At 64.6% G+C, this 23105-nt stretch overlaps 3 protein-coding genes across 8 annotated transcripts; all 3 read left to right on the top strand.

The window, feature by feature from the left end:
- The first annotated feature begins 1815 nt into the window (after positions 1–1815).
- On the top strand, positions 1816–7701 carry ENTPD2 (ectonucleoside triphosphate diphosphohydrolase 2). Its single transcript, XM_074362713.1, has 9 exons — positions 1816–2100; positions 3493–3610; positions 4217–4367; positions 4543–4702; positions 4782–5009; positions 5441–5695; positions 5779–5898; positions 6798–6932; positions 7068–7701. Exons 1-9 carry the CDS (start codon positions 1984–1986, stop codon positions 7269–7271), a joined length of 1488 nt encoding a protein of 495 aa, XP_074218814.1. The 5' UTR covers positions 1816–1983; the 3' UTR covers positions 7272–7701.
- A 1553-nt stretch (positions 7702–9254) lies between these two features.
- Positions 9255–15027, top strand: NPDC1 (neural proliferation, differentiation and control 1). Of its 3 annotated transcripts, none has more exons than XM_074362717.1 (9): positions 9257–9598; positions 12378–12527; positions 13678–13806; positions 13895–14062; positions 14133–14199; positions 14284–14368; positions 14446–14528; positions 14683–14779; positions 14865–15027. In XM_074362717.1, the coding sequence occupies exons 1-9, from the start codon at positions 9487–9489 to the stop codon at positions 14931–14933; spliced, it is 960 nt and encodes a 319-aa protein (XP_074218818.1). In that variant the 5' UTR covers positions 9257–9486; the 3' UTR covers positions 14934–15027. The 3 variants fall into 3 exon arrangements, with proteins under 3 accessions (XP_074218820.1, XP_074218818.1, XP_074218819.1); XM_074362718.1 differs by having other exon boundaries at positions 9258–9598; positions 14449–14528; XM_074362719.1 differs by lacking the exon at positions 13678–13806 and having other exon boundaries at positions 9255–9598.
- A 4395-nt stretch (positions 15028–19422) lies between these two features.
- Positions 19423–22123, top strand: FUT7 (fucosyltransferase 7). 4 transcript variants are annotated; one of them, XM_074362711.1, is made up of 3 exons: positions 19423–19635; positions 20400–20483; positions 20575–22123. In XM_074362711.1, the coding sequence occupies exons 2-3, from the start codon at positions 20471–20473 to the stop codon at positions 21588–21590; spliced, it is 1029 nt and encodes a 342-aa protein (XP_074218812.1). In that variant the 5' UTR covers positions 19423–19635; positions 20400–20470; the 3' UTR covers positions 21591–22123. The 4 variants fall into 4 exon arrangements, with proteins under 4 accessions (XP_074218812.1, XP_074218813.1, XP_045372261.2 ...); XM_074362712.1 differs by lacking the exon at positions 19423–19635 and adding an exon at positions 19769–19787; XM_045516305.2 differs by lacking the exon at positions 19423–19635 and adding an exon at positions 19810–19924.
- Positions 22124–23105: the final 982 nt, after the last annotated feature.

Here is a 23105-nt window from a genome sequence, read left to right as displayed (position 1 = left end):
TTCCAGGCCCCATCTGGAGGATGTCTCTGGGCCAAGAGAGGCGTTCCTGCCCTGGTGTCTCCGGGAGAGGACTCACTCTCAGCCTTGGCCATGGCTGTTCCTTGTCCCCTGCCTCCTTTCTCCTCCTCCCAGGCTAATCTGGACTCTCGTCTGAGCACAAGCGCAGGGTCCAAGCTTCCGTTCCCCGACCTCCTCCTCTCAGGCCTGGAGGGGCTCTGTCCAAGCACAGCCCAATACATCGGTGACTCTGCTTGGGCCTAGTGGGGTATGGTGGGGGCAGGACCGGGCCGGCAGCACCAGCGTCTGGTCTGCTGCCCTTTCCTGAGCTTGGCTCCCTCTGGGCTGCCTTTGTCTCTTACTTCTCAGCCTAGACTGCATGCCTCTCCCTCCTCTGAACTTTCCAGGGTGAAGAAAGAGACTGGGGGAGGGGGAGGAGTGCTGACGGGAAACTGGGGCCCAGAGCCCTGTGCTGGCCGCACCCAGGGACTCTGCTGGGGTCCAGCCAGGCGGGGCTGGGGAGGCTGAGCGACCTCCCGGGGCTCCCATCCTTCCCGCCGGGGTCTTGAGCTGGAAGAAAGGCTCCTTTGCTGGGCCTGTGACACCAGACCCTCAGCCTGGGCAGCCATCCCAGCCATCCCAATTGTCCCTGCTGGTTCCAGCTGGCCAGGGCATTGCCCAGACCCTGTGCCCATCAAAGGCTGCCCTTCAGGTCCCCCATCGCCCCACCCCCAGGCGCTGGCACTCCTGGGTGGTCCTGCCACATGGCTACTGCTGCTGGGATTTCCATTTTGCACATAATGGGGGTGAACTCTGGCCAGGGTGGCATGCAGGGTACTGGGGGTTCAGAGCATAAAAGCTGGACATTCCATGGGGTAGAAGGGCAGAGCTGAGGTCTCAGGCCAGCTGAGCCCTTGCTAACCCCATTGTGCAGGCCGGGGGTGGGGAACCTGTGTGCCAACAAGCCTGGCCTGGGGGACCCTCTCCCTCCTCTCCAGGATGAGGCCTTCTGTGCAGAGGACCCTCCTCCTGTTCCCTCCTTGGGAAGCCCCTGACCTCCCCAGTCCAGGCTTCTGGGCCCCTAGGCCAAGGGGGCAGCAGCAATGGCTCTGGCCTTGAGCCAGGAGGTAGGGGCTGGGCCTACCTGAGCTTGGTTCTCTGGTTTCTGGGCTTGGTTTGACTGTGGCCATCGGTTCCTCTCTGCCTGTTTCCTCACCTGTCACCTTGGCCGTGTGAAGGAGATCTGGCTTCACACTGCTCCGTACTCAGCTTTGGGCTCTCAGCTCCTCCAGGGCAGGCCCAGCCTGGACCGGCTCAGTGTCTTGGGGGCTTGACCAATGCAGCCCGGGGCTGGGTCAGCGCCACAGGCTGGTTGGCCCTTTCCTGCGGGGAGGGCACGGCAGGGACCAAGCAGGAGCCCACGTCGGGGTCTTGTATCTGGTGGCGCCTCCATCCTTCAGGACCAGGCCAGGAAAAAGCCGGGCCCTCCTGTAGAATGACCCTCGGAACAAGCCTGCCTCAGAGCCAGCCCATGCCGGGCCTCCTGCCGCCAAGCCCAACGGCCGCCGGGACTGCTGGGGAGTGCTGGGGGTTCTCTGGGTCCTGCGGGAGTGGGACTCTGGAGCGCCCACAGGCAGACCCTGGGGGCAAGCACTAGCGGTCAGGCGGCTGGTCGGAAGGGAAGAACCTCTGGGGCTGAGCGGGCAGGAAGGAGGGAGGTGGGAGATGGCCCCAGGGCGCCGTGTCTGCAACCGGGGCGCTGGGAGGCGCAGTGCGGGAGACTCTGCAGCGCGGTCTCTCACCTGAGCTCCGGGGTGCGGGGGCGGGGCGGGCCGGGGCGGGCCGGGCCTTCCCTCCGGTGGGCGTGGCAGCCGTGGACCCGGGCGCTCCACGCCCCGCCCCGGGCGCCTACCCCGCGGCCCCAGGACCTCGGCTTCCCGGCTCCCCGCCGCCCCGCTGTGAACGCCCGGTACTTCCGCGCCGCCCATGGCCCGGAAGGTGCTGTCGCTGCTGCCGCCGCTGCTGCTGGCTGCGACCGGCCTCCTCGGCCTCCTGCTGCTGTGCGTCCCCACCCGCGACGTCCGGGAGCCGCCCGCCCTCAAGGTGCACGCTCGAGCGCCCGGGGATCCGGAGCTGCGGGCTCAGGCCGGGGCGCCGGGCGGGAGAGGCTCGGATCGGAGCAGGGCCAGGCTGCCCCAGCGTGGCGGCCCTGGCCCCGCGCGTTCAGCTCCCGGCCGGGTGGGATGGGGTCCCGGGTCCCCCTGCCGCTCTCGGGGCCCCGGTCCCCAGCGCTGCGGCGGCGCTTCTGGGGGACGTGGTGCTGGAGGCCGAAGTCTGAGGAACTCCCGGCTCGCCGCGCCCGCTGCGGAGCCTGTCAGGGCGCGGCCGCCAAGGCGCGTCTCTCCGCTCCCTGGGGCGCCCCAGACCGCCGCCCCCGACTCGCGCGCCCAGCCGGGTTCAGCCTCCAAAGAGGCCTCGGCTCGGGGTTTTCCCAGATGGGGTGCGACAGACCCAGGGACACCCCACCACCACCACCACCTCTCTGGTGGCTCCGACAGTGCAGGGGCAGCCCTGGCTGGTCCTAAAGGGATCCGGGTCGGCTGGGCCCAATTCTCCACTCACCCCCAAACCCATCCCCGCCAGACTGGGCGTCCTGGAGCCCGAGTTCCCTTAACTCTCTATTGCGCTGGCGGGTGGCTTGCTTTGTGGGGTGCTCCAACTAGGAGCTCAGGATGGAGGTCGCAGGGGTGGGCACTCTGTAGCCAAGGGTGACTACCGGGTGGGGTGGGGTGGCTGAGCTGGCCTGCTGCTGCTGGACTTCCTTGCTTCCGGGAGACAACTGGAGGTGTCTCTCTCTGGCGCTCAGGGTGCCATGCTCTCCAGCCCAGCCCCCCCTGTTGGAATCCACAACTTGGGAGGCAGGCACTAGAACGTGGCTCTTGCAAGCTGGGTGCTGGACTCGCCCAACCTGCAAGGAAGACCCACGCAGTGACCTTCAGCTCTTTGGGATTGAGCTCTCTCTGGCCCTGCCTTTGACGCCCAGGGAGAGGGCACCCTGACAATCAGAGGCCCATGCTCAGCCTCAGTCCAGCCTTCCCCAGGGGTCCCTGCTTCCACATCCTCAGGCTGGGCTGAAGTCAAAGAGATGGGGACAGAGGAGGAAGGAAGAGTAGGCTGGAGGGGATGTCTTCCTGCAGCTGGCTTCTCTCTTCCAGCCTGAGGACCCCATGCCCCCAGAGGCAAGGTTCCAAGGGCGGTCCCTCAGTTCGCCCTTGCTAGGAAGGCTCCTGCCGTTGGAGGGTAGGAGGCACATGGCCATCTACCTCTGCTCGCATTCTCCCCCTGGCTTTCTCTGAGGCTCAGAACTTCATTCTGAAACTTCCAACCTCGACGTAGGGTGGAGCAAGGGTGGGTGGTGGAGATCTGGGAGAGCCAAAGGGCATGGCCTTCAGGGCCCCACCCCACTCCCGAGGCTGACCTCCACCCCACCCCTAGTATGGCATCGTCCTGGATGCTGGCTCTTCCCACACATCCATGTTCATCTACAAGTGGCCGGCGGACAAGGAGAATGACACGGGCATCGTGGGTCAGCACAGCTCCTGTGATGTACACGGTAAGGGTCCCCCAAACACCAGGCAGCCCCTGGCCTGGATGCCCACGTGCTGCAGGGTGTCAAGAACCCTCTCTGGCCTTGGCCTTTGCAGAGCCGAACCATCAGGCCTCCCTGCTTGATGCCAGGTGGGGCCCATTCCAGGCAGGGGCTGCAGGAGCCCCCAAAAGGGAGGCTGAGACCCTGGGCCTTGGAGGGGCTGTGGATAGTTCCCAGAAAGGAAGCCCCAAGTAACAGCTGGAAGGTTTGGGCCTTGCTTGGCCCAAGACTGGCCTCTGTGTCCCAGGTGGAATAGGAGGGGCTCTGAGGAGCTGGTGGGCACACCCACACAGGCCCCTGGGGAGGTTAGGTTGGGCTGACAATGCCCAGTGCTTTGTCCTGGCACCTGTGTGCACATCCACTGAGCAGGTGGCAGCTCAGAGACTGTGGGTGGCACACGGGCAGGCACCTTTGTCTCCAAACACAGAGCGTCTCTGAGGACTTAAGTTGGGAAGGTTATGTCTAAGCTGCCCCCTGGTTTGGGAGCATGAGCCCTTGCCTGCCTGCTGGCCTGTGGCCCACCTGGGGGCTGCCCATCAGGCTTAAGCTCGTCCTGCTGTCTCCCTCTAGGCGGGGGCATCTCTAGCTATGCGGACAACCCTCCTGGGGCTGGCCAGAGTCTTGTTGAATGCCTGGACCAGGCGCTTCAGGATGTGCCCAAGGAGAGACACTCAGGCACACCCCTCTACCTGGGAGCCACGGCTGGTATGCGCCTACTGAAGTGAGTGTCCATCCCCTGCCTCCTGTCCCCAGGGCCCCATGACAGCTTCTGCGTGGGGTGGTCCCCTCATGGGATGGGTCCCGCACACCCCCAGCAGCCACCCTGGGCTGGGACCCCCTCGGCTGGCTGGGCAGATACCAGGGGGTTACCCTTCAGAGTCCTCCTGGTGTCACAGCCTGACTAGTCCAGAGGCTTCAGCCAACGTGCTCGCGGCCGTGACGCAGACGCTGACCCAGTACCCCTTTGACTTCCGTGGTGCCCGCATCCTCTCGGGCCAGGATGAGGGGGTGTTTGGCTGGGTGACTGCCAACTACCTGCTGGAGAACTTCATCAAGGTGGGCCTGGTGGCCAGTCCCACGAGCCAGGGGGTGTGGCACCCACCCATTGGCTGACCCCAACCTCTGCTTCCCACAGTATGGCTGGGTGGGCCGGTGGTTCCGGCCAAGGAAGGGGACGCTGGGGGCTATGGACCTGGGAGGAGCCTCCACACAGATCACCTTCGAGACAGCCAGCCCCATTGAGGATCCAACCAGCGAGGTCCAGCTGCGGCTCTACGGCCAGCTCTACCGCGTCTACACCCACAGCTTCCTCTGCTATGGCCGCGACCAGGTGCTCCGGAGGCTGCTGGCCAGTGCGCTCCAGGTACCCCTGCACACCGTGTTCTCCCGGAGCTGGGGCCGAGGGCCAGAGCGGAGCCTGAACTGCAGCCATGCTGTGGGGGCTTCTCTAGGTGGCGGGAAGCAAAGCTGGGCTTCCATCAGCTGGCGGGACAAGTGGGCAGGGTTCTGGCACGGGCAAAGGCCCTGGGGTGAGCCTGGTGAGTGCCCGGCTGGGGAGAAAGGAGGGCCAGGGCGGATCTCAGAGGGGCAGAGTGCGTGGCAGAGGAGGTTAGGTTTTGGTCCAGCAAGCAATGGGGAGCCAAGGACTGCTCCTAAGCTCAGAAGAGATGTTAACAAAGTGGGAGATTCATCAGGCTGGTCCTCTGGGGAAGTCCCACTTGGCCCTCAGGTTGGGGTGGTGGGCCGCGCTCTGGAGTGGGGGTAGTACCACACACACCGTTGTCATTTCCCCAGGCCCATGGCTTCCACCCCTGCTGGCCGAGGGGCTATTCCACTCACGTGCTGCTCCGGGACGTGTACGAGTCACCATGCACTGCGGCCCAGCGGCCCCAGACCTTCAACAGCAGCGCCAGGATCAGCCTGTCAGGGAGAAGCGACCCTGCCCTGTGCCGTGGCCTCATCTCCCAGCTCTTTAACTTCTCCTCCTGCCGCTTCTCTAGATGCTCCTTCAACGGCATCTTCCAGCCCCCTGTGGCTGGGAACTTTATCGTGAGTCTGGGGGTGGCTGTGGGGGGGCCAGTGCCCTGAAGGGCCTGGGTCCCGATCAGTGTGTGACTGTGACCCCCTCGCAGGCCTTCTCCGCTTTCTTCTACACAGTGGATTTCCTGAGGACTGTGATGAGGCTGCCGGTGGCAACCCTGCAGCAGCTCGAGGCAGCTGTGGTCACCATCTGCAACCAGACATGGAGTGAGGTGAGGCCAGCTCCTCGCTCCTCCAGGGCTGCACAGGGGCTCCACCAGCCAGTGTCGTGCCTCCCAGTCATTTGTTTGCTCTACAAGTAGAGGGAGCCCCAGGCCTCTCAGAGTGCCCACTGCAGTGGGGGAAATGCTGCTGATCAGACTTGAAACATGACCAGGATACTGCAGGGAGGCCAGGAGCCAGATGAGATGGGGTTGCAGAAGCCTCCCTGAGGCCTGACCCTAGAACCGAGATCTGGAGGGCAGAGGGAATAGGCAGTGCAAAGGCCCTGTGGCAGCAGGTAGCATGGAGTGGGCAGGGCAGGGGAGAACAGCCAACCAGGGGAGAAGTAGAAGGACACCAGGGAGACTTAACAGGTAGAACTGGCAGGGTTTAGGGGTGGGTGAGTGAGGAATTGAAAACAGCTCCCAGGTTTCTGGCTTCTGCCACTGAGCCACAGTGGTCCCAGGTGAAGTAAGATGGAGGGGTTTGAGCACCTGGAGGATAAGGAGACTCTAGGAGAAAACACTCAAGTGTCAGGTGGTGACGGAGGCCCCCTCCTGGCCTCTCTGTGTCTAGTCTCAGGCAGACTTGGACATGGTGGGAAGTGGGGGGCAGGGGGCAAGCCCAGGGGCTGGGGCTCAAGCCTGGAGCTTCTCCTGTTCCCCTGACCATGTGCCAAAGCTGCTGCAGCCCTCTTCTCCCTGCGTGGCCACCCTGGAGGTCTACCTCCCAGGCACAGGTGCTTGCTGCCATCCAGAAGTCACACTGTTCTTTCCCAAGGGGACAGCCTTGTCTGGGGGTGGCCCCCTCAGCCTCGTTCTTTCTGGGGCCTGCAATGGGGTCTCCCGCCCTGGTGGGGCAGAGACCTCCCGGTGGTTGCCGGCCCAACAGTCTCCCACCTGCATCCCAGCTGCTGGCTCGAGCGCCCGGGGAGAGGGCCCGCCTGCCGGACTACTGTGCCGGAGCCATGTTTGTGCAGCAGCTGCTGAGCCGAGGCTACCGCTTCGACGAGCGCACCTTCGGAGGCGTGACCTTCCAGAAGAAGGTGGGAGCCGGCGAGCAGGTGGGCGGGGGGCGGGGCCTGCGCGCGGGGGCGGGGCCGGGCGCAGGGGGCGGGACCCGGCGCGGGGCGCGGCCTCCCGAGCTGCGCAGAGACTGAGACCGCGCCTCTCTCCCGCAGGCCGGGGACACTGCGGTCGGTTGGGCGCTTGGCTACATGCTGAACCTGACTAACCTGATCCCCGCCGACCCGCCCGGGCTGCGCAAGGGGACAGACTTCAGCTCCTGGGTCGTCCTCCTCCTGCTTTTCGCTGCCATGCTCCTGGCCGCGTTCGTCCTTCTGCTGCGCCAGGCGCGCTCTGCTAAGTCGCCAAGTGTCATCTAAGGGCAGGCTGGGGGCAACTGCCCCAGCCCCCAACGCCCCCCATCCCCAGATCACCCCGTCCCTCACCCCACCCCACCTGCAACATCTCTGTGCCTAATGCAGCCTGGGAGCACGACTTTAGAGCCCACGCCCACAGGGGGTTAGGATGGGTGACTACTGTCACCTCCTGCCCACTCCAGCCTTGGCTTCCCCTCAAGGCCTCGTGCTCCTACTCCTCTTTCTGGGGGTGAGGGATTCAGACATCCCTCAGCCCTCAACCTGTGACTACAGGGTTGGGTGTTAGGGGAGTGGAGACTTTATTCTGATAATCAGGGTCCTCAGGGTGCCCCCCACCTCCAGTCTTTGGTATTAGGGGGAGTCAGAGCCCCCAGGCTGGGAATCAGCCCAGTGCCTATTTGTAAAACTTTTGTAATAAAAAGTTTTTCATAGAGCAGTGGAGAGAATGTTCGTGGGGTGGGGCCTCTCTGCTGTTACCTGCCCTCCCTCCCTACAGCTGTGCTGACCACACAGGGCCCCTTCTGGTCCCAAGGGTGGGCCTGGGCTGTTTCCACTTCCTCTCCAGGCCCATACCTGGGGTGGTGCCGACTCCAGTCCCTTGCCCCACCACTGCGGCCTGGAGTAGCTGCCAGCTGGCTGGCACAGAGAGAGTCCCTGAGTCCCCTGAGTTCTCTGGAGCACGGGCAGGTCTGCATCAGGGACCTGGGCCAGACTGGAGGCTGGGCCTGGGCTAGAGTTGGCCTGGGGTGGAGGTGGCAGACAGGGGAGTTAATGGGCAAGGCGAGTGCCTAGGATGCAGACAGTGCCCAAGACACTGGGGAAGAGGGCAAACCCTCAACCAGAGGTGGGGGGTGATGTTGAGATCAGAGTATCATTGCTCAGAGGGATGAACCCTGCGAAGGGCATGGCTCTAGAGCCAAGCTGCACAATCACACCAGACAGCGCTCACCTCCTGCCTGGCTGCTGTTTTCTGCTTCCCCAAGAGACATCAGCCAGCCCCCATCTGCTGTTTCTGCCCCCGCCCCTCGCCCTAAGCTCTGTTTTCTCCAGCGTGGGAAAGCGTGGTCTTGGCTGCATCTCCCCACCACCACGCCTTTCTGGGAAGTGAGCTCAGACACTATTTCTGTCTGGTCAGTGCCTTGTGGGAGAGGATGGCAGTCTTAGTTTTGCTCATCACCGCCCCCCCCCACCCCACAGAGACACACACACACACACACACACACACACACTTATGCCGGCTTCTGAGTCATTTCACAAATCTGAGGGCAGCCAGCCCCATCTTTGGAGTTCTGAGACACAAAGGGCTGAGAGCAAGCAGAGGGCTGTGGGGGCCCGCACTTCTCTCAATGACGTGAGCCTGGGAGGTTTCTAGGTGGGTGTGCTCTCAGGAGGCAGCAGGTCGGGCGGAAGGAGGTTCATCCCAGTGTTTGCTGTAGTGGGGCACTCCAGAGCTAAAAGGCTATCATCTGGGCACCGTGGACAGCTCCCAGCTGGCTGTCAGCAGCAGCTCCGGGTCACTCTTGCCCCCTGGTGGCCTCGCTGACAGCGGCCGCCCCACTCCAACTGTACTGGCCAACGGCTCTGGCCTAGTTCTGTGCGTGTTGTTTGCTTTTCCCGGGTGTCTCTGAGTGCCCGGTGGGTCTTGGGCACACTTGTGCATCCCTGTGCGCCTGTCCATCTGTATGCGCCGGTGTCCCTCTGTTCCTGGGAGAATGCGCCTCCAGGCCCAGGCCGGTCCTCTGCTCCAGGGGTGGGAGGGTAGCAGCCCGAGACACAAGGGGCCCGAGGGAAGCGTACCCCGGCGAAGCCCATTCCCAGCGCATCCCTAGCCTAGAGAAGGCCCCCGACTGCAGAGGCCGCAGAGGCTGAAGCACCCGGAGGCCTGAGTAGGTGGGTTGAGGAGATCTGAACTGGAGGGGGGGAGGGGGCGCAGCCTGACGACGCCGTCCCGCCCCCGCAGGTGGAGCGCGCAGGCGCACTCCGGGCACGCGCGCCTCTAGCCGCCTCGCCTCCATCCCGGATCCTTTGCCGCAGCGTCAGCTCCACAGCCGCCTCTTTTCCTCCTCCTCCGCCTCCTCGGCCTCCGCCTCCTCTTCCTCCTCCGCCCCCTCCTCCGCCGCCGCCGCCGCCTCCCTCGCCTCCCCCGACGCGGCGCCCAGAGCCCGCGCAGAGCCCCGGGCGGCGCGGTGCCATGCTGCCCCGGCGGCGGCGCTGAAGGATGGCGACGCCTGTCCCTCCGCCCTCCCCGCGGCACCTGCGGCTGCTGCGGCTGCTGCTTTCCGGCCTCGTCCTCGGCGCGGCCTTCCGCGGTGCGGCCGCCGGCCGCCCGGGTGAGCGAGCGGCTAGGCGCGCGCCGCGGGGCGCCCCGGAAACGGGGGTCGCCGAGCGGGGATCGGGCCGCGCGGCGCCGCCGGCACCCTCCCCGCCGCCGCCCTCGCCCGGGCCTCGGAGGCCCTGCAGGTCCCTTAGGCCCAGCCCGCGAGCCACCGCGCTGGCTCCGCCTCGCCCGGGTTGGGTAAACAGGCCCGGCGGGGAGGGCGCGGCGCGGGACCGCCGAAAGGATCCTCTGGATGGGGCTTCTCTCGGGTTCTTGGCGGCAAGCCTGAAGTTCATTCGCTTCTTGTCTTTGTCTGGGTCCTTGAGCCTGTGTGAATCAGTGTCTCAGGAGGGCTGGAGGCCTGGAGTCCGTCCCATGGGCGTTTCTGTGTGTGCGCGTCTCTGGAGCTGCGGATGCGGGCCTGGCCCTGGGCGCCTGCCGGCCTTACCGCCGTGTCTGTCCTGGAGTCGGAGTCATAGTGCTGGTCTGCCTGTCCCGGTGCCTTGGGTCCCTTGCTTTGCTGCCATGGTGTTGTCTGAAGTTTCCGTGGGCGTTTGACAGCTTGTCCCAGGCTTAGGGTCTTGTTCTGGAATCAGACAGGACGCACCTCCAGCCTCATTGCTTCATCCCTCACCCTCGCCCTGGAGGGACCCTCTATTCTGTCTTCTATGCTGGGGTTTGGGGGGTACCCGCCAGGGTGGCCTCAGGCAGAGAGGGATGAGCCCAGGGTCCTGGCAGACTCTCCCTGCTTCAGATGGGCACTGAGAATCAAAGGTCTGCAGGAGCCCAGAATCCAAAACGCGTCTGGCCCCGGAGGCTGCACTGGGAGACTCTGTGCCCATACCTTCAATCATGTCTCCTGGCATCCCTGTAGAAGAGGAGCTATTCTTAGCCCATTTTACAGATGAGTAAACTGAGGCACAGAGAAGATAAGTGACCAGTATGTGGTGCCGCTCGGATGCTAACCTAGGCGGTGGTGTGTGTGTGTGGCCTCAAGAGACCCGAGCAGGGCCAGCCTCCTCCTGGGCATAGCACCCCTGGACAGGGGCCTAGAATGACTAGGGGAGGCTCCTGAGGAAGCCTGAGGGCCAGAGCATGGCTGGAGGCTGCCTGCTGATGGCCTGGCTCCCAGGCATGCAGGGTGGGGCCTCCCGAGGAAATGGACTGCAGTCCCTGTGCTGAGCTTCTGGGGTAGGTAGGTGCCACCCCAGCTGCTCATCAGCTGTGTACTTGCCCAGATGCTGGGCAGCGTGCCAGTCACTCTCCAGCTGCCATTGTTCCCGAGACCTCCTCCTGCACGCTGAGGCTGGAGTGGGGGCCTTCCCAGGACTAAACAAGCAGCCATGTGCTCCTGGGTTGGGGGACTCGGAGTAGAGGGAGACCCCTGGAACCCAGAACCCAGAGTCAGCTTTGGGCATCAGTTTCCTACCCTTGGCCTGGCGCGCTCTGGGTTCTTGGCACCAGGGGCCGGGACTGCCTGGTTCCCCAAGGGCCCAGCTGGTGGGTGACGTCCAGATGGACCTGCTGGCACAGGCTCAAAGTTTAACTAGCCCAAGCCCCAGGCCCAGCTCACTGACCCAGGTTGTGCAGGAGGGGGAGTCCCGGGTATGGGAGCCTCTGCCCACCTCCCTGCCTGCTGTCGGAGCTGATGGAACTTCCTCAAAGAGATGCCTACCGCCAGGAGGCTGAGTATCAGGTTACCAAGGAAACCAAGCCAGCCTGGTCAAGGTCTGAAGAAGGACAGAGCCAGCATTCCCTGATGCCCCATGTCATCCTGCAGTGGGAGCTGGGCTGAGAAGAGTGGTCCTGGTCCTCCAGAGACACCCCCATCCCAACCTCCCCAAACAGGATTGACGGTTCTGCTGGGTATCCCACTGGCTCTGCTGTCCCTGACTAGGGCCAGTGTCCGAGGCCTTGAGATACTCCCTAGCCTCAAGGCAGTTCACCTTCTGCATCCAGAGAGGAAGCCAAGGTGGGGACGGCCAGTGCAAGGCCATGTGTACAGGACACTGTAGTCTGGGCCCCAAATTAGGACCTGGGCCTGGCCTGTAGTCTCAGGCACTCCCCAGTCCTGGCAGTGGTGTCTGCAGGAATGACCCCAGCCCAGTTTCTGTTTCCAAAGCAAGTGAGACTGGCCCACTCCATCCCAGCTTTCCCCCACCCCAGCAGCTCCGCTGTGCCCTATGGACAAGCTGGAGGTTAGACGTGGAGGGGACTGTTGGGCACCTGTTCTGTGCCATCTTCCAGCATGGCTCCCTGGGGCTGTAGGACGTCATGATGAGGTATTTGCGTACAGCTCTGAAATGGGAGGCGACCCTGTTATGCAGGGAGAGGAGAGAATCCTTTGCTGCCTCTGAGCCAGAGAGATCTGGGCCCCACCCTCTGGGGCTCCCAGTCTGGTCAGAGGGTATGGAGCTGGCTCCGGGACACGTTGAGACCGGAGGCGGGACTGGAGGGCTGTGTGGCCCTGCCCTGGAGAGCCCAGTGCTGTCTGGACAGTAAGGGACAGTTTCTGTGCAGAAAGCTGGCTCAGGCCTGGAAAGTGGACTCTGGGGAGTGGGTGGGGCAGGAGGAGTTCCGATATGTGTTAGGACTGTTTGTCTTCCTGGTTCTGATCCCTGGCATTTGGGAGGAAAGGCCTGCCCAGAACAATGGCCGGAGCCAGGCTCTTCCAGGTCTGTGGGGAGGGGTTGGGATGGCCAGGACAGTCCTGCTTCTGGGCAGGGGCTGAGTCAGGCAGGGGCTGAGTCAGGCAGGGCCGTGACCCTGCTCTGCCTCTGCTTCCTTCCCAGATGTCGCCACCTGTCCTGGGAGCCTGGACTGTGCCCTGAAGAGGCGGGCACGGTGCCCCCCGGGTGCGCACGTCTGTGGGCCCTGCCTTCAGCCCTTCCGGGAGGATCCGCAGGGGCTCTGTGTGCCCAGGAGACAGCGCCAGCCTCCGGGTACGGGAAAGCAGGCATCCTTCCTCCCTCCCCTACCTGATACATTCACCCCCATCCTCAGCTCCCAGGTCTCCTGAGCTTTGTGCGGTGCCAGGGACTCTCACGTCACCCTCCGAGCAGCCTGCTGATCCTTCCATGTGGCACTAGCCCAGAGCCGGGTGGTAGGCCGAGGCCTGGGCCACACAGCCCCTCCCAGGGTGAGAGGTATCCGGTGGGAAGTGCTGAGCTGACCCTGAGGGAGGCAGGGTCAGAGCTCCCAGGCCTGGGTCTCCACAGGGTTGGCCCCAAACCCCCTACTTTGCCCCCCCCACCCCGGGCCACCCCTGCTCTTTGCCCAGCGTTCCTCTCTCCACTGCTTGCTCGTCCTGTCTGCTTGATTGCACTGGTGGGGCCCTGCCCTCTGACCTGAGCCGAGTCTGTCGGGATGGTTCCAGCCAGAGGCTGAGTGACTTCAGGTGTGATGGGCATTACAAAGGGCTGCTGTGGGGGCCGAAGCATCCGGTGGGGAGGGAGGGCCCTCCTGGAGGAGGAGGCTCCTGCAGCGAGTTGGGTGGAGGCCTGCTGAAGAAGGCACATGCTCTGCTCCTTGGATGCTGAGCGAGGGTGTCTACTTGGAGCCTCTGTCTGAACCATGCAGCCCACGGCAGGGTCAGGGAGGCCCAGCCACCAGCCCTGCCCTGACAGCTGCTCTCCCTTCCTCCTGGTGACCTGGCAGAGGTGGGGGATAGAGAATGGGGCCTCTCCCCATTCCCTGAGGAGTCCTGCCCCTCCTGGCAGAGGAGGTGGTGGGCTGGGTGATATTTGGTTCCAGGGCTCTGCCCACCCTTCTGTGGGTCATGGGTGGGGTATGGGGCACCCCTGTCCTTCTCTTCCTGGCCTTTGCACATCCCCTGAGCACCCCTGCCCTCTGCCCACCTTCCTGGGAATGCTGCATCATTCAGTTGTCACCATGGCAACCGGGATGGCCAGGAGATGCAGGCAGGTACCTGGTGTTTTGGTGCCTGGGAGGGGCCTGCAGGAAGGAGGCCTGGGCCAGTGGCTGGCCCCTGGATGGGCTTCCCCCTTCTCCCTCTTGGAAAGCCACCCATAGCTGCTGTTGCCAGGAAAGGGCTGGGGGCCTCTCCACCTGATGGCCCCTTGCCCTCCCCAGGGGAGGGCTTGCCCCAGCCCAGACTGGAAGATGAGATTGACTTCCTGGCCCAGGAGCTAGCCCAGAAGGAGGCAGGGCACTCCAGGCTCATGGCCCCACCCCTCGGGCGACAGCAGCTCCTGGAGGCTGGTGAGACCCTGTCCCACCCCCTGCCCATCTCCCCGCTCCCCCCAGCCCCAGCCTGGTCTTGCTGTTCTGATTTGCCTTCTCTTGGCAGCTGCCACCCTGGGGCTCTCAGAGCATGGCCGGGGCCCCGACCTGGGCCTCTCCTCCACTCCGGGAGCCTCGTCGCCCACACCCCGCACCTCCCTGGGCTCCATGGTGTCATCTGGGTCGGTGCACATGTCCCCACTGGAGCCACGGCACGGTGATGGCCTCGCCCTCGGTAGGTCTGGGCAGTCAGGGAGGCAGGGTCCTGCCTAGAAGGCCACCCTCACCGTGTCCCCTCCCTGCAGCGCTGATCTTGGCGTTCTCCATGGTGGGCGTGGCCGCGCTGGCCATGGCGGCTCTCTGCTGGTGTAGGTGAGTGCCGGCCCGGGCTGGACTGAGGGCAGGCGGGCGGTGACCCTGCAGGCCTCAGGCTGCAGATCTCTCCACTCCCCACAGGCTGCAGAGGGACATCCGCCTGACCCAGAAGGCAGACTACACGGCCCCACAGGCACCGGGCTCCCCCGCAACGCCCAGAATCTCGGTGCGTGACCCCTGCCATGCTGCGCGCGCCCCCGCCCTGCTGCCACTGGGCCTGACTCTCCCTCCCGACTCCTTCAGCAGCCCGGGGACCAGCGGCTGGCTCACAGCGCGGAGATGTACCACTACCAGCACCAGAGGCAGCAGATGCGGTGCCTGGAGCGGTGAGAAGCCCCACCCAATCCGGCCCACACCCCAATCCCCGCCGGGGCCCCGCCCCCAGTCCCGGCCACGCCCACCCCAGGCCTGCTGCCTGCTATCCTGGGCCACTGGCACCTGGAGCGTGTGGGAGGACCCAGCCATCCTGTCCCTACCCAGGCATAAAGAGCCGCCCAAGGAGTTGGAGTCTGTCTCCTCCGACGAGGAGAACGAAGACGGCGACTTCACTGTATACGAGTGCCCAGGCCTGGCCCCGGTGAGTGCTGCGGGTGGGGGAGGGGGGGCCTAACCAGGTAGGGGCCCTCCGCTGCCCTGGACCCACCTAACGCCAGCGTTCACAGACGGGAGAGATGGAGGTTCGGAACCCACTGTTCGACCATGCCTCGCTGTCTGCACCCCCGCTGCAGTGACCCAAAGGCGGATACCCACCCTCTCACGGACATGCTGCCCACTGGTGGGGAGGGGCAGGGCCTGGCGTTTCCCATTAAAGAGACCCTCTTCTGACACTTGTGTGCTGGTGGCTGGGGGCTGGGTAGCTGGTAGCCCCTTGAAGGGGAGACTCCCCCTGCGGCCAGGGACCCTGTGTCCTCCTTGCTCCTGTGCCCTGGAGTCTGGACCCCCAATCAAGGGGTGGAGAACCCTAGAGACCAGGCATGGATTGGGAATCCCTGAGACAAGCCAACTGAAGTACATTTCCAGACTTTGCCTGGGTGTGCTGGAGACTGCCCTCCCCCTCAATTTGGGGCCCTGGTGGAAGGACCGTGGAGTGGGGGTCTCTGGCTTCCTCCCATACCCCCAGAGAGGGGGGAATCTCTGTCCCCTGATTGGGAAGACTCTGTCACCGTCCACTGGGAGAGAGGCTTTATTTTTGCACAGAGGCAGGACCACCCCCAAACTTCTCATCCAGGTCTCCCCCCACCAACACTTCCACCCCAGGGGAGGGGAGGAGTGCAGCGCAGGGCCAGGCCAGTTTGGAGTTGATGCTCCTGTTCCTCTCTCAAAGACCCCATCCTGGGTCTGATAGAAAGGGCTGGGAGCAGGCATCTGCAGACACCTGGCCATGGGCACCCACAGCCTTCATCCCTGCCCTGCGTCCACCTGGGCCAGAAGACAGGAAGGAACAGGCTGCAGGCCTTGGTTGTGGGTGTGTTATGGGGCCCACACAGGCTCCTGGGCCCTGCCAGAGTATGTCGGGGAAGGGATGTGCCAGGAGGGGGGGCCCAGGCTGCATACAAGCAAGTAGAATAGGGGTGCCAGGTGAGGGCAAAGAGGTGGCATGGGCCCTGAGTGCCAGGAGCTGGGTCTTGATCTGCCCCAACCCCCCACCAAGGAGCAAGGAGGCAGGGGGAGGGGGATCTTCAGCTGAAGGCCCAGAGTGGTGACCCAACTTGGTGGTCAGATTGCCAAGACTGGGCTGGGGAGAGGGATTTCCGGGGTCCAGGGAGTGGCAGGGCCTGATGCGGACAGGCTAAGAAGGTTAGACCTGTCTTTCCACCAAGGCTGTGGAGGAGGGATGGGTTGGGTTCAGAAGCCCCTTAGTGGTTCCTGGGGGTAGGGAGTCCAGAGATGGCTGGACCTCAGGCTCCTGGATGGACAGGGGTGGCCCTGAATGGGGAGGACAAAGCCATTTGGGACAAATGGGACCCTGAGGAGAGATGATGGGGGCAGACTTGGGGAAAGGGGTTGGGTCTGCTTAGAGCTCATGGCTTGTCCTAAAGCAGTACGTGTCTGTAGCTGAAGCCCACCCAGGCTGGAGAGTCCCCCCAGACCCCAACTGCCTGGCTGTGGCCTTAGGCTGGCCCTCAGCGGGGCGCCTCAGTTTCCCTTTGGTGCACTGGTGCGCCAGATGGAGGATGGTGAGCGCAGGGAGCTGGGAACCTGCGTGGGATGAGGGCAGGGTGATAGGGGCCGCATGTCCATCTTCATTTAATCTGTGTCATTAGGAGAGATGACCATGAAGAAAGCTGGGGTGTGGGGAGATTAAGGCCTTCCCCAAGGGCAGAGGCAGGCAGGCACCCAGGCCAATCTGTCGCTGGCCGGGCCCTGCAGATCCAGAGCCGGGGGTTCTCCTGGAGCTCTGGGGTCAGTCCCTGGGGTCATGGCACTTGTTTTTCCCAACTCCTGCTGGCCTGACTTGGGCAGCGCCGGGCGGGGTTGGGAGGGCCGGTGCCCCAGTTGACACCCACCTCCTTCTGGACGATGGCACCTGGGGCTTCAGGGGTGGGGGGCACCCAGCCCCAGAGTGCCGCCTTAGGGAGAGAGGGTCAGAGCCTAGCTGTCCACCTGTCGGCCCCAAGTGTTGGCCTGAGCAGAGAGTCCAGGCACTTGCCCAGAAGGCCCCCTGGTGGCTGTGATCCCAAGCAACCGGCTCCTGCAGGAGTGGGAGGGAAGGCAGCAGAGGGAGCCAGAGCACCCTTTATTCTCACCAAGAGGGTGAGGCGGGGATTCAGGGAGCCCCTGGGGGAAGGTGGGTGTACAGAGGCCAGCAGGTGGCCCAGGGAACCCCAGCTGAGGGGCAGCATGAGGGCAGTGACAGCAGGCGGCAGCCTTCAGCTTCCTCAGGGGCACCTAGAGGCCAGCCAGCCCCTCCATCCCTGCCTCCCTTCCTGCCCAGTCCACATCCCACCCAGGGAGAGCTCCCGGCACTGCGGGAGCCTCCTCCGGGTGCCTGTGCCCCACACCTGGATCTGCCTCACCCCAGACACTATTCCACTCGGATACCAGCTCCTCTGTCGGGATGCCCTTAGGGGCGGGTTGTAGGCTGGGGATTTGGAATCCTGGACCAGCCCGGCCACCCAGGCTGGCAGGAGGGCTCGTCCGAACAGCAGTGGGCGGGCATCTCCTCCTGGGGTCTGCAGCTGGGGAGGTTTTCATTTCCTAGGCTCCTGGGGTGGGGTGGCCACCCCGCACAGTCTGTACCAAGCATGGTCTCACCCCCAGGGTCAATGATGAGCTGGTGGGGTGCTACCCTCTGTCACTGTGCTCGGGAGGACACCAGGCTGGGGGGCTTTCTAAGAAGCGGAGGCACAGATGTGCCATGAGGCCCCCCAGCAATGGCCTCCCTCTGGTGAGAACCAGGCAGGGGTTGGGGGCTGCAGAGGCCAGGCCTGTGGAAGTCTCCAGTGGGCTCAGGACTCGGGGCTCTGGGTGGTGTCCGGCCAGAGGGCAGGGGTGAAATCACCCAGGAAGGTGCTCACGGGCAGGGGACCTGGGGCAGGGCTGGGCACAGCAGCTCCCACCCAGGACAGCCCGCTGCCTCCCAGGGCCTGTGAAAGGAAGATGGGTTGTGGGAGTTCGGACAGAAGCAGGGGCTGGCTGGCTGAGCTCACCTGGAGTCAATGGACGTCATGAAAGCCAGGTGAGGAGCAGGGGGATCCAGCTATTCAGGGCCTTGTGCCAGGCACGTGGGCTGAGGGAGGATGCCAGACCCCTGCCCTTCCTTCCCTGCCCGAGTCCCGCGGGCCCTGTCTCTTTGCAGGGGCCCCTGAAAGGGGGATCCTCTTCCCTGGGGCTCTAGGGGGTGGGCAGCAGGGACCCTGGGACAGGCTGGGAACCCTCTGTCCGGGCATGGCCCTCAGACTGCGGCTTCTTCAATTGGCCCCACAGGGAGGCTGGCCCTGGAGCAGGTCCAGGAGTGGCGGCACGCTCCTGGTTCTGAGATGCTCGCAGGTTGTGAAGCTGGGGTTGAATGGTGCCCACTGGTGTCCCAGGAACCCTGAGGCCCAGGGCTGAGCTAGCAGGAGGAGGCCCCACTTTCCTTTTGACTCACCGTCTTCTTTTTCCTCTGAAAGCCTCTCGTTCTGACCCATTTCTGGGCCAAACCATGGAGGCCCATTTCCCGGGCAGCGGGTTCCCATGACAAGGGCCCCTGGCTGCCAACCCAAGTTGGCAGATTTGTGAGGGGCCCTGGGGAGCAGCAAACCCAGAGCAAGGGGTGGGGGGGGCTCGTTCAGGTCCACCCAGGAAGGGAGCAGGCTGTGGGTGTGGGTGAGGCCTGGCACTGCAAACAGGAAGGGCAGGGGCTCTGGCGGCCAGGAACCTGGTCGCTGGCGGGCAGCGGCAGGATAGGCTCCTTCCGCCTGCCCCCACTGCCCGCAGGGTGCCCGCCGCAGGGAGGAAAGGTGGGCTCCTCGGGGCGATGCCAAAGGCCCAGGCTGCTGCAGCCATCTCCACGCGTGCTGGGGGCTGGGAGGGCAGGGCTGGCTCTGCTGCACATTCAGGTCGGGGCCTGGTGCTGGCCGGCGGGGGGCCAGGCCCGGCTGCCACACCCACACCTTGGGTCCACCAGCTGGTTTCCGACAGATCCCACGGCCCCACTCCCCTCCTCAAGGTTGCGCAAAACCTAGCCGCAGCTCAGCTCTCAGCTCGGGGGTTATGCAGGGGCTGGGGAGCCTCAAAGGGGCCACATCCCACCCCCACCCGCTCCCAGCCAGATGTGCCTCTATCTGCGACCAGCTCCCCGGCTCCTGCCCTCAAGGCTGTCTGTCCTTACTTGGGGGCAGGAGCTGGAGGAGGCCAGCAGCCCTGGAGCCCAAGAGTGGAGCAGGACAGGGCCTGTAGGGTGACGGAGACCCTGGGGTGGCCTGGGCGGCAGACCTGGCCAACCGTTCCTGGCTGTTTCCCTGACGCCCAGCCCTCAGCCTCCAAGAAGCCGACTGGCCTGAGGCCTCTGGGACACCAGCACGAGGGCTGGGCCTCGCCCTGCCATGTCCGGCTGGGGTGAAGCCGATGGATGCCGGCCGGAGCTCAGGGCTGTCAGATTGTACTGACTTGCCACATGTCCAACTCAGAGGAACCAGAGTGAAAGGGGAAGGAACTGGACCTCCAAGTCTGGGCCCCCGGGGCTGACTGGAGGGTGGGGGAGGAGAAGGCCTCTGGGCTTTAGCCTTCCTTTTCCTGGAGAAGGTACCAGCCTCTTGCCCGCCCACATCAGGGACACAACGACTCCTTCCCTTTCCAGCCTGGAAAGCCCCCTCCCTGCCCCCACCCCCAGCCTGGGCTGTGGGCCCTGGAAGAAGAGTCTGGAGCCCCCAAGTTCCTGCAGCTCTTCGGAGCCTGGCCGGGACCCAGGCCCACCCCCAGCCTGGGGCTTCTGCAGACGTGTGTCCTCGGGTAGGGGAGGTAGAGCAACGCCGCGGCTTGTCCGAGGCCAGGCCCAGCCTGGCGTCCGCCCACTGTGGGCACGTGCTGCGGCCTTGTGTGCGCAGGCACCCCTAGGACCCCGCGACAGAACCGCTCTCTGGGAACCTGGGTTCCGGGACAAGGTGCCGAGAGGCGCAGGGGTGGGGGGAGGAGGCCCGACGAGAAGCAGCGGGAGAAACCTCAGGCTCCCGGCAAAGAGCTGAACACAGCACATCTGCGGCCAGAGGGTCTGGGAGCCCGTGGCAGAGCTAAGCGGGCGGTGCGCAGGGGAAGTGGGTGATGACACCGCGTGGGGGGAGGTGGTGCTGGCCTGGGCTCGGGTAGCTTCTTTTGGAGCACCCGGGCCTGGGTGGCGGGCGGCGGCTGGGTCCTCCATGTCTGGGTCACCCTTCTGGGGAGGGGTCCTCTCCACTCAGGATGGCTTCCCCTTCCCCGGGGCTGAGCGGGCCCTCTCCTCCTGCCTCCCGCCATCGCCAGGCCTTTCCAGGGACCCGCAGGGGTAGGGGAAATGGTGCTGAACCCCGGCTGGGCGCCCCTCCTGCCCCCGCCACCCTCAGCAGACAGGACTAGAGGGGGAGGCAGGATGAGGAAGGCAGTTGATGCCAAAGGTCCTCACCTCCAGGGCGGGGCAGGGCGGGGCAGGAAGGCACCCCGGTTTCCCTCGCCCGTCCTGGGCAGATGAAAGGAGGGCGTTTCCAGGTAGGGCGAGTGCAGGAGCAGAGCTGTGATTTTAGGGCATCCCCGCGCAGAGGCGGCTGTGATTTGAAAACCTTGGCCTCCTGGGTGACTGATCTGGGAGCTGTCGATGCGTAATACCGGTGAGTGTCTGGTCTTTAGGGAGGCCTGGGCTGGGAGGATGGGGCCCGTGGGGAGCCCAGGGAGCGATCCTCTCTTCTGTGTCTTGTGCAGGGCTCAGCCCCGCTCGGAGCCTTCGGGGTGTGGGAGCCCTGGCCAGCGCAGCCCTTCTCGCAGCCCTGTGGCTGCTGTGGCTGCTCCAGTCCACCCCTGGGGCCGCTCCGGCGCCCCGGCCCACGCTCACCATCCTCATCTGGCACTGGCCCTTCGCCAAGCAGCCCCCAGAGCTGCCCAGCAACACCTGCACCAGCTACGGGGTGGCCCACTGCCGCCTGACCGCCGACCGCAGCCTGCTGGCCAGTGCCGACGCTGTGGTCTTCCACCACCGAGAGCTGCAGACCCGGCAGGCCCGCCTGCCCCTGGCTGATCGGCCCCCTGGGCAGCCCTGGGTGTGGGCCTCTATGGAATCACCCAGCCACACCCACGGCCTCGACCGCCTCCGTGGCATCTTCAACTGGGTGCTGAGCTACCGGCGAGACTCCGACATCTTCGTGCCCTACGGCCGCCTGGAGCCCCGTGAAGGGCCTGCACCCCCGCTGCCGGCCAAGAATGGGGTGGCCGCCTGGGTGGTCAGCAACTTCCAGGAGCGGCAGCGGCGTGTGCAGCTGTACCGGCAGCTGGCACCTCACATGCGGGTGGATGTGTTCGGCCGCGCCAATCGGCAGCCACTGTGCGCCGACTGCCTGCTGCCCACCGTGGCCCGCTACCTCTTCTACCTGTCCTTCGAGAACTCCCAGCACCGAGACTACATCACTGAGAAGTTCTGGCACAATGCGCTGGCAGCCGGCACCGTGCCTGTGGTGCTGGGGCCCTCAAGGGCCACCTATGAGGCTTTTGCCCCGCCTGACGCCTTTGTGCATGTGGACGACTTCAGCTCAGCCCGAGAGCTGGCCGCCTTCCTCACCGGCATGAACCAGAGCTACTATCGGCGCTACTTTGCCTGGCGAGACCGGCTTCAGTTGCGGCTGTTCCGCGACTGGAGGGAGCGCTTCTGCACCATCTGCGCCCGCTACCCACACCTGCCCCGCGGCCAGGTCTACCAGGACCTCAAGGGCTGGTTCCAGGCCTGAGCTCTGCCCGCTGGAGGAGGCACGGGTGGGTGGCTGGGTAGCTGGCAATGTGGGTGGAAGGCTGGGTGTTGAAATCAAACCACTGGCATCCGGGCTTCTCGGCAAACATCAGGCTAACTTGGAGGCTGGAGTCGGGAGCCAGGAAGCAAGGGTAATGGAGGAGCAGGCTAGTCTGGGCAGGCTGTGGGTAGGAGGGGGCCCATGGGCATCGGAGTCAGTGTTTAGGGGCAGGGAGGGAGGAATGGGGGTGCGTGTTGCTGAGGTTGACCAAACATGAGGGGCTGCTGGGGCCCTCCCTCTCCACCTTGCTCACATCGTGGGTGGGTCAAGGCTATCCTCAGACACAGAGCTGAGAGAGGCTGGGGGAAGGGCCCTCGGAGCTGGGGTCCCCATGTCTGGAATGTGCAGGCTGGAGCTTGGTGTGCAGACCTGTGTGGCCCACACCCAAGATGGCCAACCTGCTCGTAGGGGTTTTTGCAGCCGAAGTGCCCTTGGGGATAGGGCACCCATCAATAAAGAAACAAAGCACAAGAGCGGCATGTGTCGAGTCTGCCTCCCCCGGCCTCCCTGGCCACACGGGCCTCAGTCCTGCCCTGACCCTGCCCGCTCCACCCCAGGCCCCTGAGCTCCCGCTGCCTACTCATTCACCCCCATCAAATGGCACCGCAGCAGAGAACCTTCCCTGCCCCTGAAAGGCCAAAGTGGGTGGAAAGCAGTGGCTGAGGTCAGAAACCTGGTGGGGTGGTCAAAGGTGCCCATCTCGAAGGCCTTGGGGTTTCATTCTCATGCTGCAGGGGCGTCCGGGGTATGACAAGTTCTGGTTTCTGATGTGGGGTTCCCTCTGACAAGTGGCTGGTGGTTGCGTGGGCATCGAGGGGGCACCAAGGTTGCTCCCACAGCCAGGGGAGCCCTTAGGGGGCGCTGTGGGGCGGGGAGGAGAGGGAGGCTGGTGGTGAGCTTCTGGGTGGTGCTGACAGGGCCCCAACAACGGACTCGTCCCTGCCCCAGGTTGGGTGGGCGACAGTGGAGGCAGGAAGCTGCCCTCCCCTTGGCAGTGGCTTGTGGGAAAGGCCCACCAGTGACTTCCGGCCCGGGGACTTACTGGGGAGAAGGAAGTGTCCTTAGGCTTCGGGGTGGGGTGGATGGGGATTTTGCCCCACTCCTCCTCCCCGGCTGTCCCTCCTCCCACAGCAAAGGGCAGCTGGGAGCGGGTGGGGAGCTGCGGGTCCCCAGGTCTGCTATTCAGTTTAGGGTGAGCCCTTATTATGCCCCAGACACTGGACGTCACTCGGTGTGACCCTCCCACTCACAAGGGGGGAAACTGAGGCTGGGAGGAGCCATCAGAACCACCCATTAGGTGGGCGCTCCGGCAGGGGCTTGCCTGCCCTCTGCTAGCCACCTTGGGAATGGACCTTGCAACCCCCCAGCCTGGCTCAGACCGGACCTGGGTCTGTGCAGCCGCATTGCTCCAGCAGGCACCAAACTACCTCTGCGGAATTCACTGGACCCCAAACT

The sequence above is a fragment of the Camelus bactrianus genome, chromosome 4, assembly GCF_048773025.1.
Source record: "Camelus bactrianus isolate YW-2024 breed Bactrian camel chromosome 4, ASM4877302v1, whole genome shotgun sequence".
In the NCBI taxonomy this organism is placed as follows: domain Eukaryota; kingdom Metazoa; phylum Chordata; class Mammalia; order Artiodactyla; family Camelidae; genus Camelus; species Camelus bactrianus.
This window is presented reverse-complemented; position numbering and strand designations above follow the sequence as displayed.

Coding starts and splice junctions, on each gene's coding strand:
- ENTPD2 (XM_074362713.1), top strand. CDS start 1,984: ATGGCCCGGAAGGTGCTGTCGCTGCTGCCGCCGCTGCTGCTGGCTGCG. Junction 4,368..4,542: donor GCTGGTATGCGCCTACTGAA/GTGAGTGTCCAT, acceptor CTGGTGTCACAG/CCTGACTAGTCCAGAGGCTT. Junction 5,010..5,440: donor TGCTGGCCAGTGCGCTCCAG/GTACCCCTGCAC, acceptor TCATTTCCCCAG/GCCCATGGCTTCCACCCCTG.
- NPDC1 (XM_074362717.1), top strand. CDS start 9,487: ATGGCGACGCCTGTCCCTCCGCCCTCCCCGCGGCACCTGCGGCTGCTG. Junction 13,807..13,894: donor ACAGCAGCTCCTGGAGGCTG/GTGAGACCCTGT, acceptor TTCTCTTGGCAG/CTGCCACCCTGGGGCTCTCA. Junction 14,200..14,283: donor GCGGCTCTCTGCTGGTGTAG/GTGAGTGCCGGC, acceptor CACTCCCCACAG/GCTGCAGAGGGACATCCGCC.